Below are 12,208 nucleotides of genomic sequence, written 5' to 3' on the forward strand. Positions count from 1 at the left end.
AGGAGCCAGAAACATTGAAAGCTGTAAAAAGCAAATGGTTGGTGTAGGCATCTGAACATATAGTTTACTGGAGAACATTCATTTTACTATGCTCAATGTGTTAAACAAACAAAAAAAATAGACTAAGGGTTTACTATTACCATAGGAAACCGAATGCAGCCAGCACATCTAAGGACTGCTAAACTGGAAGGTTACACTACACCAAAAGTCATTGTATTGTCTTGCCATCATTCCATTTTACACAAAAGGTGGACATAACATTTTATTACTATCCAGCCTACAGATTAAAACACCAGTACAATGAATGAATGACTTGCTATAAAACCTCCATTAACATTCTATGTGAAATCACTTCTAGTTGATAGGTGTAATACCCGAAACAACAAGACACCACAATCCGCCCTTCTCAAATATGGCACCCGGGAGCTCAACCGCTCCTGGCAAGCAGCCAACCCGACAGCTGATTATCCACTTCCTCCCCGTCACCCGGGAAGTAACGTAGCCTGCAATTGGCTGAGAGGTTCTCCAATGGCCCGCTGTGTGTTTAAGCCGTGCCAGCAACCAGCGTACACAGTGGGGAGTCCGGGAAGTGCCGAGCTCAGGATGCCTGAGGCCGGTGCGGAGAGAGCAGGCTGACAGAGAGCGCGGCACCACACTTGAGGGCTCTGAATGAGAGCGCGAGGGGAGCGGAGGCCATGAACCTGGGGTGAGTGCGCAAGACGGTCCTCAGTGTTCACCCCATTGCAGGTGGTGATGAGGGAATTATAGTACTGGAACGTTCCATCTGTGTCCTCTCTGCGGGGTCCCTTGTACACTGTGGGTGCGGGTCATACCATCTCCCTGATGTTCAGAGCTCTGGCTGGTGCCTGTACTGATCCCACAGTCCGGGGAGTCTATGGAGGGCACAGCCTGCTAACATAAAGTCATATCACAGCCTAGTATTAAAGAAGAACTCCGGGAATAATCATGTGCAGGCTTCTGGTGTACAAGGACTGCTGTTATATTGTGAACAAAACAATTAAAATGTACTGACAGAGGATAGTTACTGACAACCTGAAATATGACAGAAACTCTTGTTCCAGAATCACAATTTAGGTAGTAGGAACAAGATGTGACCCTCAACAAGCCCCGGAACAAGTCATCTATCCGGGAAAAGTCAGAACCGTGTGACAAAACGTGAGCCTGGCTAGGAGCATGAGAGAACGGGGAGTCCCGGGATGGAGGAGAAAGACACTTAAGAGGGGGGCATAGAGAATGGGGGGGAGGGGAGAAGGGCAGGGTGGAGGAGGAGAAGGGGGGGGGGGGAGGAGAGAGAGAACAAGGATCTCCGGTATGGAGGCAAAAAACATTTGAGAGGGGGGGCAGTGAGAATAGGGGGGAAGATTACGGTGAGGGAGAAGGGCACGGGGTTGGAGGAGAGAGTAGGGCACGGCGGAGGGGGAGAAAGGGGAGGAGAGAGTAGGGCAGGGGAGGAGAGAGTAGGGCACGGCGGAGGGGGAGAAAGGGGAGGAGAGAGTAGGGCAGGGGAGGAGAGAGTAGGGCACGGCGGAGGGGGAGAAAGGGGAGGAGAGAGTAGGGCAGGGGAGGAGAGAGTAGGGCACGGCGGAGGGGGAGAAAGGGGAGGAGAGAGTAGGGCAGGGGAGGAGAGAGTAGGGCACGGCGGAGGGGGAGAAAGGGGAGGAGAGAGTAGGGCAGGGGAGGAGAGAGTAGGGAACGGCGGAGGGGGAGAAAGGGGAGGAGAGAGTAGGGCAGGGGAAGAGAGAGAAGGGTACGGCGGGGGAGGAGAAAGGGGAGGAGAGAGAAAGGCAGAGTGAAGCGGGGGGATAGAACAAGGTAGGCTGGAGGGGAAGGTGAGAGAGAGAAGCGTAAGGTGTAGGAGTGGGAGGCTGGGCGGAGAAAAAAGTAAGGTGAAGGAGGAGGGGGGAGAGAGTAGGGCACGGCGGAAGAAGAGAAAGGGGAGGAGAGAGAAGGGCTCACCAGGGGAGGAGAGAAGGGCACGGCGGAGGAGGAGAGAAGGGCTCGCCAGGGGAGGAGAGAAGGGCACGGCGGAGGAGGAGAAAGTGAAGGAGGAGAGAAGGGCACGGCGGAGGATGAGAAAGGGTAGGAGGAGAGAGAAGGGCTCACCGGAGGAGGAGAAAGGGGAGGAGGAGAGAGAACGGCTCGCCGGAGGAGGAGAGAAGGGCACGGCGGAGGAGGAGAAAGAGGAGGAGAGAGAAGGGCACGGCAGAGGAGGAGAGAGAAGGGCACGGCGGAGGAGGAGAGAGAAGGGCACGGCGGAGGAGGAGAGAGAAGGGCACGGCGGAGGAGGAGAGAGAAGGGCACGGCGGAGGAGGAGAGAGAAGGGCACGGCGGAGGAGGAGAAAGGGGAGGAGAGAGAAGGGCACGGCGGAGGAGGAGAAAGGGGAGGAGAGAGAAGGGCACGGCGGAGGAGGAGAAAGGGGAGGAGAGAGAAGGGCACGGCGGAGGAGGAGAAAGGGGAGGAGAGAGAAGGGCACGGCGGAGGAGGAGAAAGGGGAGGAGAGAGAAGGGCTCGCCGGAGGAGGAGAGAAGGGCACGGTGGAGGAGGAGAAAGGGGAGGAGAGAGAAGGGCTCGCCGGAGGAGGAGAGAAGGGCACGGTGGAGGAGGAGAGAGAAGGGCAGAGTGAAGCGGGGGGATAGAACAAGGTAGGCTGGAGGGGAAGGTGAGAGAGAGAAGCGTAAGGTGTAGGAGTGGGAGGCTGGGGGGGAGAAAAGAGTAAGGTGGAGGAGGAGGGAGGAGAGAAGAGAAAAGGGTAGGGAAGAGAGAGAAGGGGAGGGGAGAGAAAATGCTAGGGTGGAATTAGAGGAGAGAGCAGGTTAGGGTGGAGGAGGGGGAGAGAGAGGGGTTGGGGGTAGGAAGGGTGGAGAGAGAGGGGTGGGGACGAACGTTGGTCAGGCAATGTGAGAGAGAGAGTGTGCAAGTCACAGACAGTCATCCTGAGGTTACAGCTGCCAGCCACTGTATATTCATGGACAAGTTCTCCTTCCTGTACATAGATTCTTACGAATGGGAGAAATCAAAGTTTTTCTGTGTCTGTCTGTGAAAATACAGATGGTTGGCAACCTTGGTGGCTGATGAGCTGCCAGTGCCCACAGTGCAAAGCTACACTAGGCCAGCTTGGAGCATGTGCCATACCTGTGGGATCCCCCTGGAAGCCGGCAATCACTGTAGTATACATTGTGATCCAGTGATTTCCGCTGGCTGCAGGTTCTCATACCATTATGAACACAAGACGTCGCTCACTCTGCCCAAGTGCTATCCAAAGGACACTTTGCACCTTTCCAATGAATGCAAACTGTTCTCTAATTTAGACAAGATGGAAAGGTGGGGCAATGATATCACAATCTCTACCACGTCTAATCAGAGTTTGCTTTTCATTCATTGAGACAGTGCAAAGTGTTTTCTGAATGGGCCCTGTGCTGTGTGGGTGATCTGTGTTCAGTAAGCAGCAGGGCAGCTGCTCGGCCCAAGACCTATCATTTTAGACTGAGCAGCCCCAAGCCCGGTGGCCCTTCCCTTGGAGCCCAGTGGTGAAACACCAGGGCCCAGTTGCAAGTGTTACCTTTGCAACCCCGGTAGTTCCACCACTGGTTTTTTTTTTTGTTTTTTTTACCATTTTATTGCACCTTTCCTCTTCTGGTTGCTGGGCTTCAAACTTCCAGTTCCCCCCGGCCCAGTCCACCCCTGCTCAGCTATGAATGGACAAAGTCAGTGATCTATATCGATCACTGACTGGCCATTCACACAAGGAAGTGGACAGTAAATTACATATTTACTGTCCCTTCCTCGCTTTCCATCCTGATAGATCCCCTACAGCAGTTGGCGACAGAGGGGAGGCAGGAACCCAGCATCGCTGTGGGGATGAGGGGGGTGGCCACCTGGGGAGTACACAAGAGCCCAGGGTAGCAGCTGATGGATAGGAGGGGCAGCACATAGTGGCACTGATCCGTCCATTTCTCACCAGCCGCCGGTGAATGTGTGAAGGAGGGATAGAAGGAGAAGCAGGGATTCAATGACTGCAGGAGAAAAATGGATGAATCATTTCCTCTATGTGTCTCCCCCCTTGCTATCTGGGCAGACCCAGCTCACCGGGCAGTTGCCTTGAGTGCCCTATGGCTAGTCCAGGGCTGTTTAGAGCTGTAAAAATGCATAGCTGAATCTGTGTAATGCCAGAGTATTCTGTTGTCCTATATAATCAGCTAAGCATACATTATATCAGAGTTTCTCAACCAGGGTTCCTCCAGAGATTGCTAGGGGTTTCTTGAGCAGTAAGCAATATCTGCTTCTCAGATTAGTGACCACTGACACCAATGATCTTTTTATCTGCTTGTAAGGGGGGGATCATTACCAATGGCCAGAAATGTAAGGAGCATTCTTCCCACTGAGTTTCACACTAATGTACTGTGAGCTGTAAATATAATGCTTATTAGCAGGGTTACCTAGAGTCAAAAAGTTAAATCAAGGGTTCTTCCATGTTAAAAAGGTTGAGAAGGGCTGCCGTATACTGTATGGTGCTGTGTCAAAGTATTGCCTTCTCACTAAAAGATCAGTCTATTCTCTAGTACTCTGAGTTCCGGAGCCAGCAGTTAGAAAGGGAATGTGTTATTTCACAGATTGGTAAAAGCTAGAAATAAACTATGTGCCGACTGGAATGGTTTTATTTGCAGGAATATTGCCTATATAGCTTCTCAGATTGTACCGCCATAGTATCAAAACTGTAGCAGAATTCCTGTATTGCAGTGTAGTTTGCAGCTTATTTATGGTACATTCTTCAGGATAATCAGTAGTATTTGTTTGGTGTACATAGTATTTCAACTCACAATAAAAAAAAAATATATATATTGTATCACACATTGTGCCCTCAGGGCTGTGCACCCGCACAAATGTCACATTCAGAGCAGCGGCTGGCTGTGCAGTCTCTGCAACCCAGTTTGACATGAATAGGACTGCGTGCGGGGGGATTGCACGGAACACAAGTGTTCTGATTACAGTAGTTTCACTGGAAGTGGGGCAAAGTATCCAAAATCAACAAAGAGAAATTAAAATTGAATTTTTTGGTAGAATATTATACAGAGTAAATTGAGTTTTATTAAAACGTGACCTGTTAGTAGTAGTTAGTAACCCTCTGTTTTTATCTTGCAGGGATGGATTGAAGCTTGAAACACAGATTTTGAATGGCAGAACCAAACTTATCTTGGCTCCATATGGTACAGTTTACAATGTACAGCATTATTAAAATATGGCATTTACACGTTATTTGTCTTGACTTGATTTAAATTTGTATTTTTCAGATGTGCAAGAGAAGACAAGTAAACAGGTACACAGATCTGTTTGGCTTAGCATTTCATTCATGTGGTTTTGAATATTTTGAGTAGTTGTAAAACAGAGGCTGTTCTGATGGATAGTATTTCTCCAGGCTATCAGTTCTGAAGATTAAAAGCAGACTTCAGATAACTGTAAGATATAAACTCAGGATTACACATTGGTATTAGTGCATACACACTCCTCAACTTCTTACAACTCTTTATATAGTATCTCACGGAAGTGAATACACCCCTCACATTTTTGCAAATATTTTATTCTATATTTTCTTGTGACAACACTGAAGAAATGACACTTTGCTACAATGTAAAGCAGTGAGTGTACAGCTTGTATAACAGTGTAAATTTGCTGTCCCCTCAAAATAACTCAACACACAGCCAACTAAACCGCTGGCAGCAAAAGAGAGTACACCCCTAAGTGAAAATGTCCAAATTGGGCCCAATTAGCCATTTTCCCTCCCCGGTGTCATGTGACTCGTTAGTGTTACAAGGTCTCAGGTATGAATGGGGAGCAGATGTGTTAAATTTGCTGTTATCGCTCTCACTCTCTCATACTGGTCACTGGAAGTTTAACATGGCACCCCATGGCAAAGAACTCTCTGAGGATCTGAAAAAAAGAATTGTTGCTCTACAAAAGATGGCCTGGGCTATAAGAAGATTGCAAAGACCCTGAAACTGAGCTGCAGTACAGTGGCCAAGACCATACAGCGGTTTAACAGGACAGGTTCCACTCAGAACAAGCCTCGCCATGGTCGACCAAAGGAGTTGAGTGCACGTGCTCAGCGTCATATCCAGAGGTTGTCTTTAGTAAATAGACATATGAGTGCTGCCAGCATTGCTGCAGAGGTTGAAGGGGTGGGGGGGGTCGGCCTGTCAGTGCTCAGGCCATACGCCGCACACTGCATCAAATTGGTCTGCATGGCTGTCGTCCCAGAAGGAAGCCTCTTCTAAAGATGATGCACAAGAAAGCCCGCAAACAGTTTGCTGAAGACATACAGACTAAGGACATGGATTACTGGAACCATGTCTTGTGGTCTGATGAGACCAAGATAAACTTATTTGGTTAAGATGGTGTCAAGCGTGTGTGGAGGCAACCAGGTGAGGAGTACAAAGACAAGTGTGTCTTGCCTACAGTCAAGCATGGTGGTGGGACTGTCATGGTCTGGGGCTGCATGAGTGCTGCCGGCACTGGGGAGCTACAGTTCATTAAGGGAACCATGTACTGAAGCAGTACATGATCCCCTCCCTTCACAAACTGGGCTGCAGGGCAGTATTCCAACATAACGACCCCAAACACACCTCCAAGACGACCACTGCCTTGCTAAAGAAGCTGAGGGTAATAGGTGATGGACTGGCCAAATATGTCTCCAGACCTAAACTCTATTGAGCATCTGTGGGGCATCCTCAAACAGAAGGTGGAGGAGCGCAAGGTCTCGAACACCCACTAGCTCCATGATGTCATCATGGAGGAGTGGAAGAGGACTCCAGTGGCAACCTGTGAAGCTCTGGTGAACTCCATGCCCAAGAGGGTTGAGGCAGTGCTGGAAAATAATGGCGGCCACACAATATATTGACACTTTGGGCCCAATTTGGACATTTTCACTTAGGAGTGTGCTCACTTTTGTTGCCAATGGTTTAGACATTCATGGCTGTGTGTTGATTTATTTTGAAGGGATAGCAAATTTACAGTGTTATACAAGCTGTACACTCACTACTTTACATTGTAGCAAAATGTAATTTCTTCAGTGTTGTCACATGAAAAGATAGACTAAAATATTTACAAAAATGTGAAGGGTGTACTCACTTCTGGGAGATACTGTAGCTGTTTTGTATGCTAACGTTATGTAGTGTGTAGCTATGGGCATGCATCACTTTTTTCGTGAAATGTCTGCTTGAAACCATTACCCATACAGTCCCATATCATATACATTGCTGATGTTGTCTAAATTAGCTGCTGGATAGGAGTGCTATGACAGTTCAGTCTGTTTATTCTTTCAGAGCCAGTTTGTTAAAGTTTACTGCTGTGCTAGTTATTGGACGGTTTTGTTTTAATCTTTTTGTCTGCCTGTAGAAAAACAGTAATTGTAACTTAAGTTAAAGGTTAGGTTCACCTTTAAAAACAAATAAATGCACATACTGTAGTTTTGCAGGAAAAACATGTTTTGTTTTTTTTTACACAGAAACCTTCAAAGCATTGCACCCTGTTTAGCAACAAGTTACACCCTAAGTACTGGCGAAAAAAGTGGAGCTAGCCTTTAAAGTCAGTGCAGTTTACCAAACTATAAAGCGAACCTGTTACTGATAACATAAATATTTCAGACAAACAGCACCTAATAGTTTATACTAATCTGGCCCAGCACCTGATTTGGAAGGTTTGCCCTGCAGCACATCTAAACAACCCTAAGGAACACTGCATCTGACATGTTTGGGAGTGTGCCTGATAACCTGGGTTTCTGCCATACTGTTAGGCTTCATGTGCACAAGCCTACCTTGACCGCTGGCCGCGGGAAAATGCAAATCGCAGCAACATGCGGCAACCGCAGTACCGCAATTTTGCCGTGGTTTCACGATTTCCCGCGGTCAGCAGTCAAAACGTTCCTATCCTGAACACGATTCTTCTGCGTTCAGGAGAGGGAGGTTTAACCTCACCTAAACGCGGCAGCTCCTAAACTCTAGTAAAAGCCTATGTGTAGATGAAAACGTAGGCTTTTATGGAGTTGAGTTTAGGAGCTTTGGTAAAATAATGCCAAAAGCTCCTAAACTCGAGTTTAGGAACTGCTTGTTTACATGATGCCTTAGGAGACACACACTGCTTAAACTAGAAGTATGGCCAAAGCATTTTTAGCCATACTCCTCTTCTGGGTCACAGGGGTGCTCTTACTTTTGCTCTCCTTTGACCTGGGTTATTGCCCGCTATCAGCTGACATCCCAGAGCCATTCCAGTGGAGAGTGGTAACTGACGGCCACTGCTATCTACTCTGAGCAGACCAAGAACTGAGCGATCAGTGGTCATGTGATTGCTCGGTTCTAAGGTATTGTCAGGATCCACCCAGCGCTTTGATAGCTGGCTCTTGGGCGTGAGCGGAGAGTGGTGACTGACGGTCACTGCTATCCACTCTGAGCAGACCAAGAACTGGGCAATCAGTGGTCATGTATTGCTCAGCTCTCTGGTTTAGAGACAATTTGGGACAGCTGCAGTTTCATACCAATGCTGCAGCTTGGAGGTGAATATGTATATTTTTTTATATAGTCCTAACTTCTCCTTTTAAGGTTATCTCTACAGCAATTAATGTTTTACTTCTGTAATCCTTACTGTCTGCAACGTTACCAATTACCAAACGTGAGTCACAAAGAGGGCATAATTGAGCCATCCTAGAATCAGAATGAACACTGCATAATGATTGGCTGTCTTTTAGTATAAAATGTAGGAAAAGGACAAGCACGTGAAACCTTTTGTTTTATTTTGTCTTATCTTTATTAATTTTTGGTTTGCAGGTGGGGAACAGGGGTAGGACGCAAAGAAATGCACTGAAATTAAAGCACCAACCTCAGGTCCTCCATTCTGTTCAGAATAACAATGAAAAGACCGAGCAGCCGGTGCTCAAGTCTAGAGCTGGGAAATTGGGTTCTGGGAAACCACCAACAAATGTTCTTAAGGAACTTGAAAATAAAAAGCTTACTCCTCTTGTTCAGCAAAATGCGCAGCAGACGAAGGCAGATGTTGGAAAGATCAAACCTGTGTCCAAAAAGCTCTCTAATGTGCCTAGACAAAGACCTCAGTACAAGCCAGTGATCACTGCTGACAATCTGAGGGAGAGTCTGGTTTGTCTCACCCAGGAGCAGTTCCAACAGATTTTAATGACCATCAACCAGAGTAGTAAGTCAAATGTACAGGAACAGACCTCTGACAAAGGTATGTTTCTCTGTTTAATCTGTGAGTCTTATACTTTGAAGCCTAAGAGCATTTTTAATTTTTGTTCAATACATTTTTAATTTTCAAGTGTTTTTTTTTTGTATTTTAATTGATTTTTGGTAATCTTCAAAAGCTTTTTATTTTATTTTTTTTAATTTTTTTTTTTTAGTTTCAGTGTGTGTTAGACTTTATTTTTGATACTACTAGTGTGTTGAAATTGCCTCTCTCTAGTCATCAGTCTGCTGTTGGTTTTCCACTGTCTAGCCAGTAGGATTGATGTGAAGAGAGGACTTTACTGTGTTTTTTTTTTTTTCTGCAGTCTGGCTGTGCTGTGTAAATCTCTGAATAGGATAGACAGAAATTCAAATATTTTGGGAGGCAAACAGTGTGTGTGTATTTTATTTGTGTATTTAGCTGTTTGCTTGGAGACCAACTTTAACATTTGACTGTATTATTAAAGAGTAACTCCACTTTTGTTGAGAAAAACATTTCCCTCTGGGTGATCAGTGTACATTGCAAGGATTTTAACAAACTTTGTTGCAGATTCCTACTTTTTGTTATTCTGAAGAAATAGCTCTTTGTGTCCATGTGCAGAGTGAATCTGTATGGGAGTGGTTTATCAATCAGCTGCTCCAGCTGTAGGGCTCTAATGCGGAAATTGGAAAGGTCTGCATCCCTTAAGGGCTCTTTTACACGAACATTCCGATCGGGTCTGCTTGCCCATTTTTCAGGCGGACCCGGTCAGGACCTCCATTCTCCTCTATGGAGCGGCTGGTGTAAATGGACATGTGTCCATTTACACCCGCCAACATCCATCCAATCCCTTCCGTTGGATCAGATATAAACGGACAGGCAATCCGTTTTCATCCGACCGCCCCTTGAGGAGAGCGAGCAGCTCTGTGTCTGCTCTGCAACAGCGGTGGGGACATAGAGCTGTCATCCGCTTGCTCAGCGGGGATCAGCGGAGAGATCCCCCGCTGAGCAAGCGGATCCGCTAAACGGGTCCGTCCCGTCTGAAAGAGCCCTTAGACATGTTTTGCCTTTGAGTGTATCTCACCAAAAATGACATTTTTGTTGCAAGGGATGCCAGAAATCTGACTTGTAAATTATGCAGGCCATAATTTAACCACTTGCCGACCGCAGATAGCCGAATGACGGCTACACAGCGGCCGGCCAGTTCTGGGAGGGCATCATGTGACGTCCTTCCAGAACGCACTCTCCTGCGCGCCCCCGGCGATATCCGTGATCGCTGTGTCCTAAGGACACAGCTGATCACGTGATGTGGTAAAAGGCCAATCACAGCGGCCTTTTACCACGTGATCAGCCGTGTCCAATGACAATTGCAATTGCCGGTTCTCGGCTGCACTGTCAGAGCGTGAGGAAAGTACTGCCGAGAACTGGCAGTTGTCAGAGCAGGGATCGGCACCGATCATCAGGGCACTGATGATCAGTGCCCTGATGATCGGTGCCCAGCAGTGCGCCCTCCTGTGCCCAGCAGTGCGCCCTCCTGTGCCCAGCAGTGCGCCCTCCTGTGCCCAGCAGTGCAGCCACCAGTGCCACCCACATGTGCCCACCAGTGCCCATCAGTGCAGTGCTGCCAGTCAGTGCCACCAGTCCGTGCCCAGTGGTTGTGCCAGTCAGTGCCCAGCAGTTGCGCCACTCAATGCCTAGCAGTGCCGCCAGTCAGTACCCAGCAGTGATGCCAGTCAGTGCCACCTATCAGTGCTGCCTATCCGTGCTACCTCATTAGTGCTGCCTATTAGTGCCCATCAGTGCTGCCTATTAGTGCCCATCAGTGCTGCCTCATCAACGCACATCAGTGAAGGAGAAAAATTATCTGTTTGAAAAATTTTATCATAGAAACAAGCTTTTTTTTTTTTTTTTAAGTTTTTGCACTTTTTTTTTGTTTATAGCGCAAAAAGTGCCCAGCGACGATTAAATACCACAAAAAGAAAGCTCTATTTGTGAGAAAACAATTATAAAAAATTTGTATGGGTACAATCTTGCATGACCGCACAATTGTCAGTGTGACAGCGCTGAAAGCTGAAAATTGGCCTGGTAAAGAAGGGGGTATGAGTGCCCGGTAGGCAAGTGGTTAAGGTCAAATTCCGAACAAATTTTCTTTAGAAAATTGTAACTAAGAATTTTTGTTCAAATTTCAGATCATTAGTGGATCGCAGCATCGGCCGATTTTTCGTGTGGCCATCGAATTTAAGGGATTGGGCATGTTGGAAATTTTTTGAAAAACAAACTAATTTCTAATCAATGATGGGAGAATTGTTCGAGAAATGAGCATGAGCTGTGACCTGGAAAGAAAAGTAGATGCCCAGCCACGAAAATTATTTTATGTAGCGATATGAGGTGAAATTTAAGGCTTGGTTGGTCGAATTTTGAAATCAATGGTGGCACCATCGGATTACAAAACGCACCAAATTTCCAATTTTCTAAAGAAAATTTGTTTAGAATTTGACCCATGTATGGCCTGCATTAAAGCAAACTACTGTGAAAATCAGCAGAAAATGACATTTTCAGGGGGCGTTCTGTACACCATCTGTATACAGAATGCCTCCAGGTAGCCATATTGCATTGCATTTTACAGAAAATTACAGAGCTGTAGATTCAAAAGGAAAGGTCATTTTTAAAAACATTCACTTACAATATGATTGGAGTCACAAGTGTATACGCTATATCTTAATTTTTTTTTGCAAATTTTTTTCTTCATCACAAAAGTGGAGTTACTCTTTAAGGGTACAAGTACATGTGGAAAAGAGGCTGTTTTTAGGTGTCCAGAAGACTTTGCAACTGGTTTACTAAAAATAAGAAAATCTGAAATGCTAGCCCATGGCTGCCAGTCTGATGCTATGGGTTATGGCCCCACATTAGCTGAAGCTTTCTTCGCTCTACTTTTTGTTTATCAGTCCCACTGTAGTTCTTCAGATATTTATCCTGATGATA

The 12,208-nt window shown here is 46.7% G+C and overlaps 1 protein-coding gene across 1 annotated transcript in view; it reads left to right on the forward strand.

Moving 5' to 3' along the window:
* The first annotated feature begins 506 nt into the window (after positions 1-506).
* Positions 507-12,208, forward strand: part of CCDC66 (coiled-coil domain containing 66) — an 83,234-nt gene continuing 71,532 nt past the window's right edge. Inside the window, exons 1-4 of the mRNA XM_089681888.1 lie at positions 507-706; positions 5,162-5,226; positions 5,311-5,336; positions 8,836-9,253. Coding sequence (XP_089538014.1) covers positions 696-706; positions 5,162-5,226; positions 5,311-5,336; positions 8,836-9,253 — 520 coding nt within the window. The 5' untranslated portion in view covers positions 507-695. The remainder of the gene's footprint in view (positions 707-5,161; positions 5,227-5,310; positions 5,337-8,835; positions 9,254-12,208) is intronic.

Source organism: Staurois parvus, unplaced genomic scaffold, assembly GCF_062004578.1.
Source record: "Staurois parvus isolate SC_StPar_1 unplaced genomic scaffold, SC_StPar_1.0 ptg000282l, whole genome shotgun sequence".
In the NCBI taxonomy this organism is placed as follows: Eukaryota; Metazoa; Chordata; class Amphibia; order Anura; family Ranidae; genus Staurois; species Staurois parvus.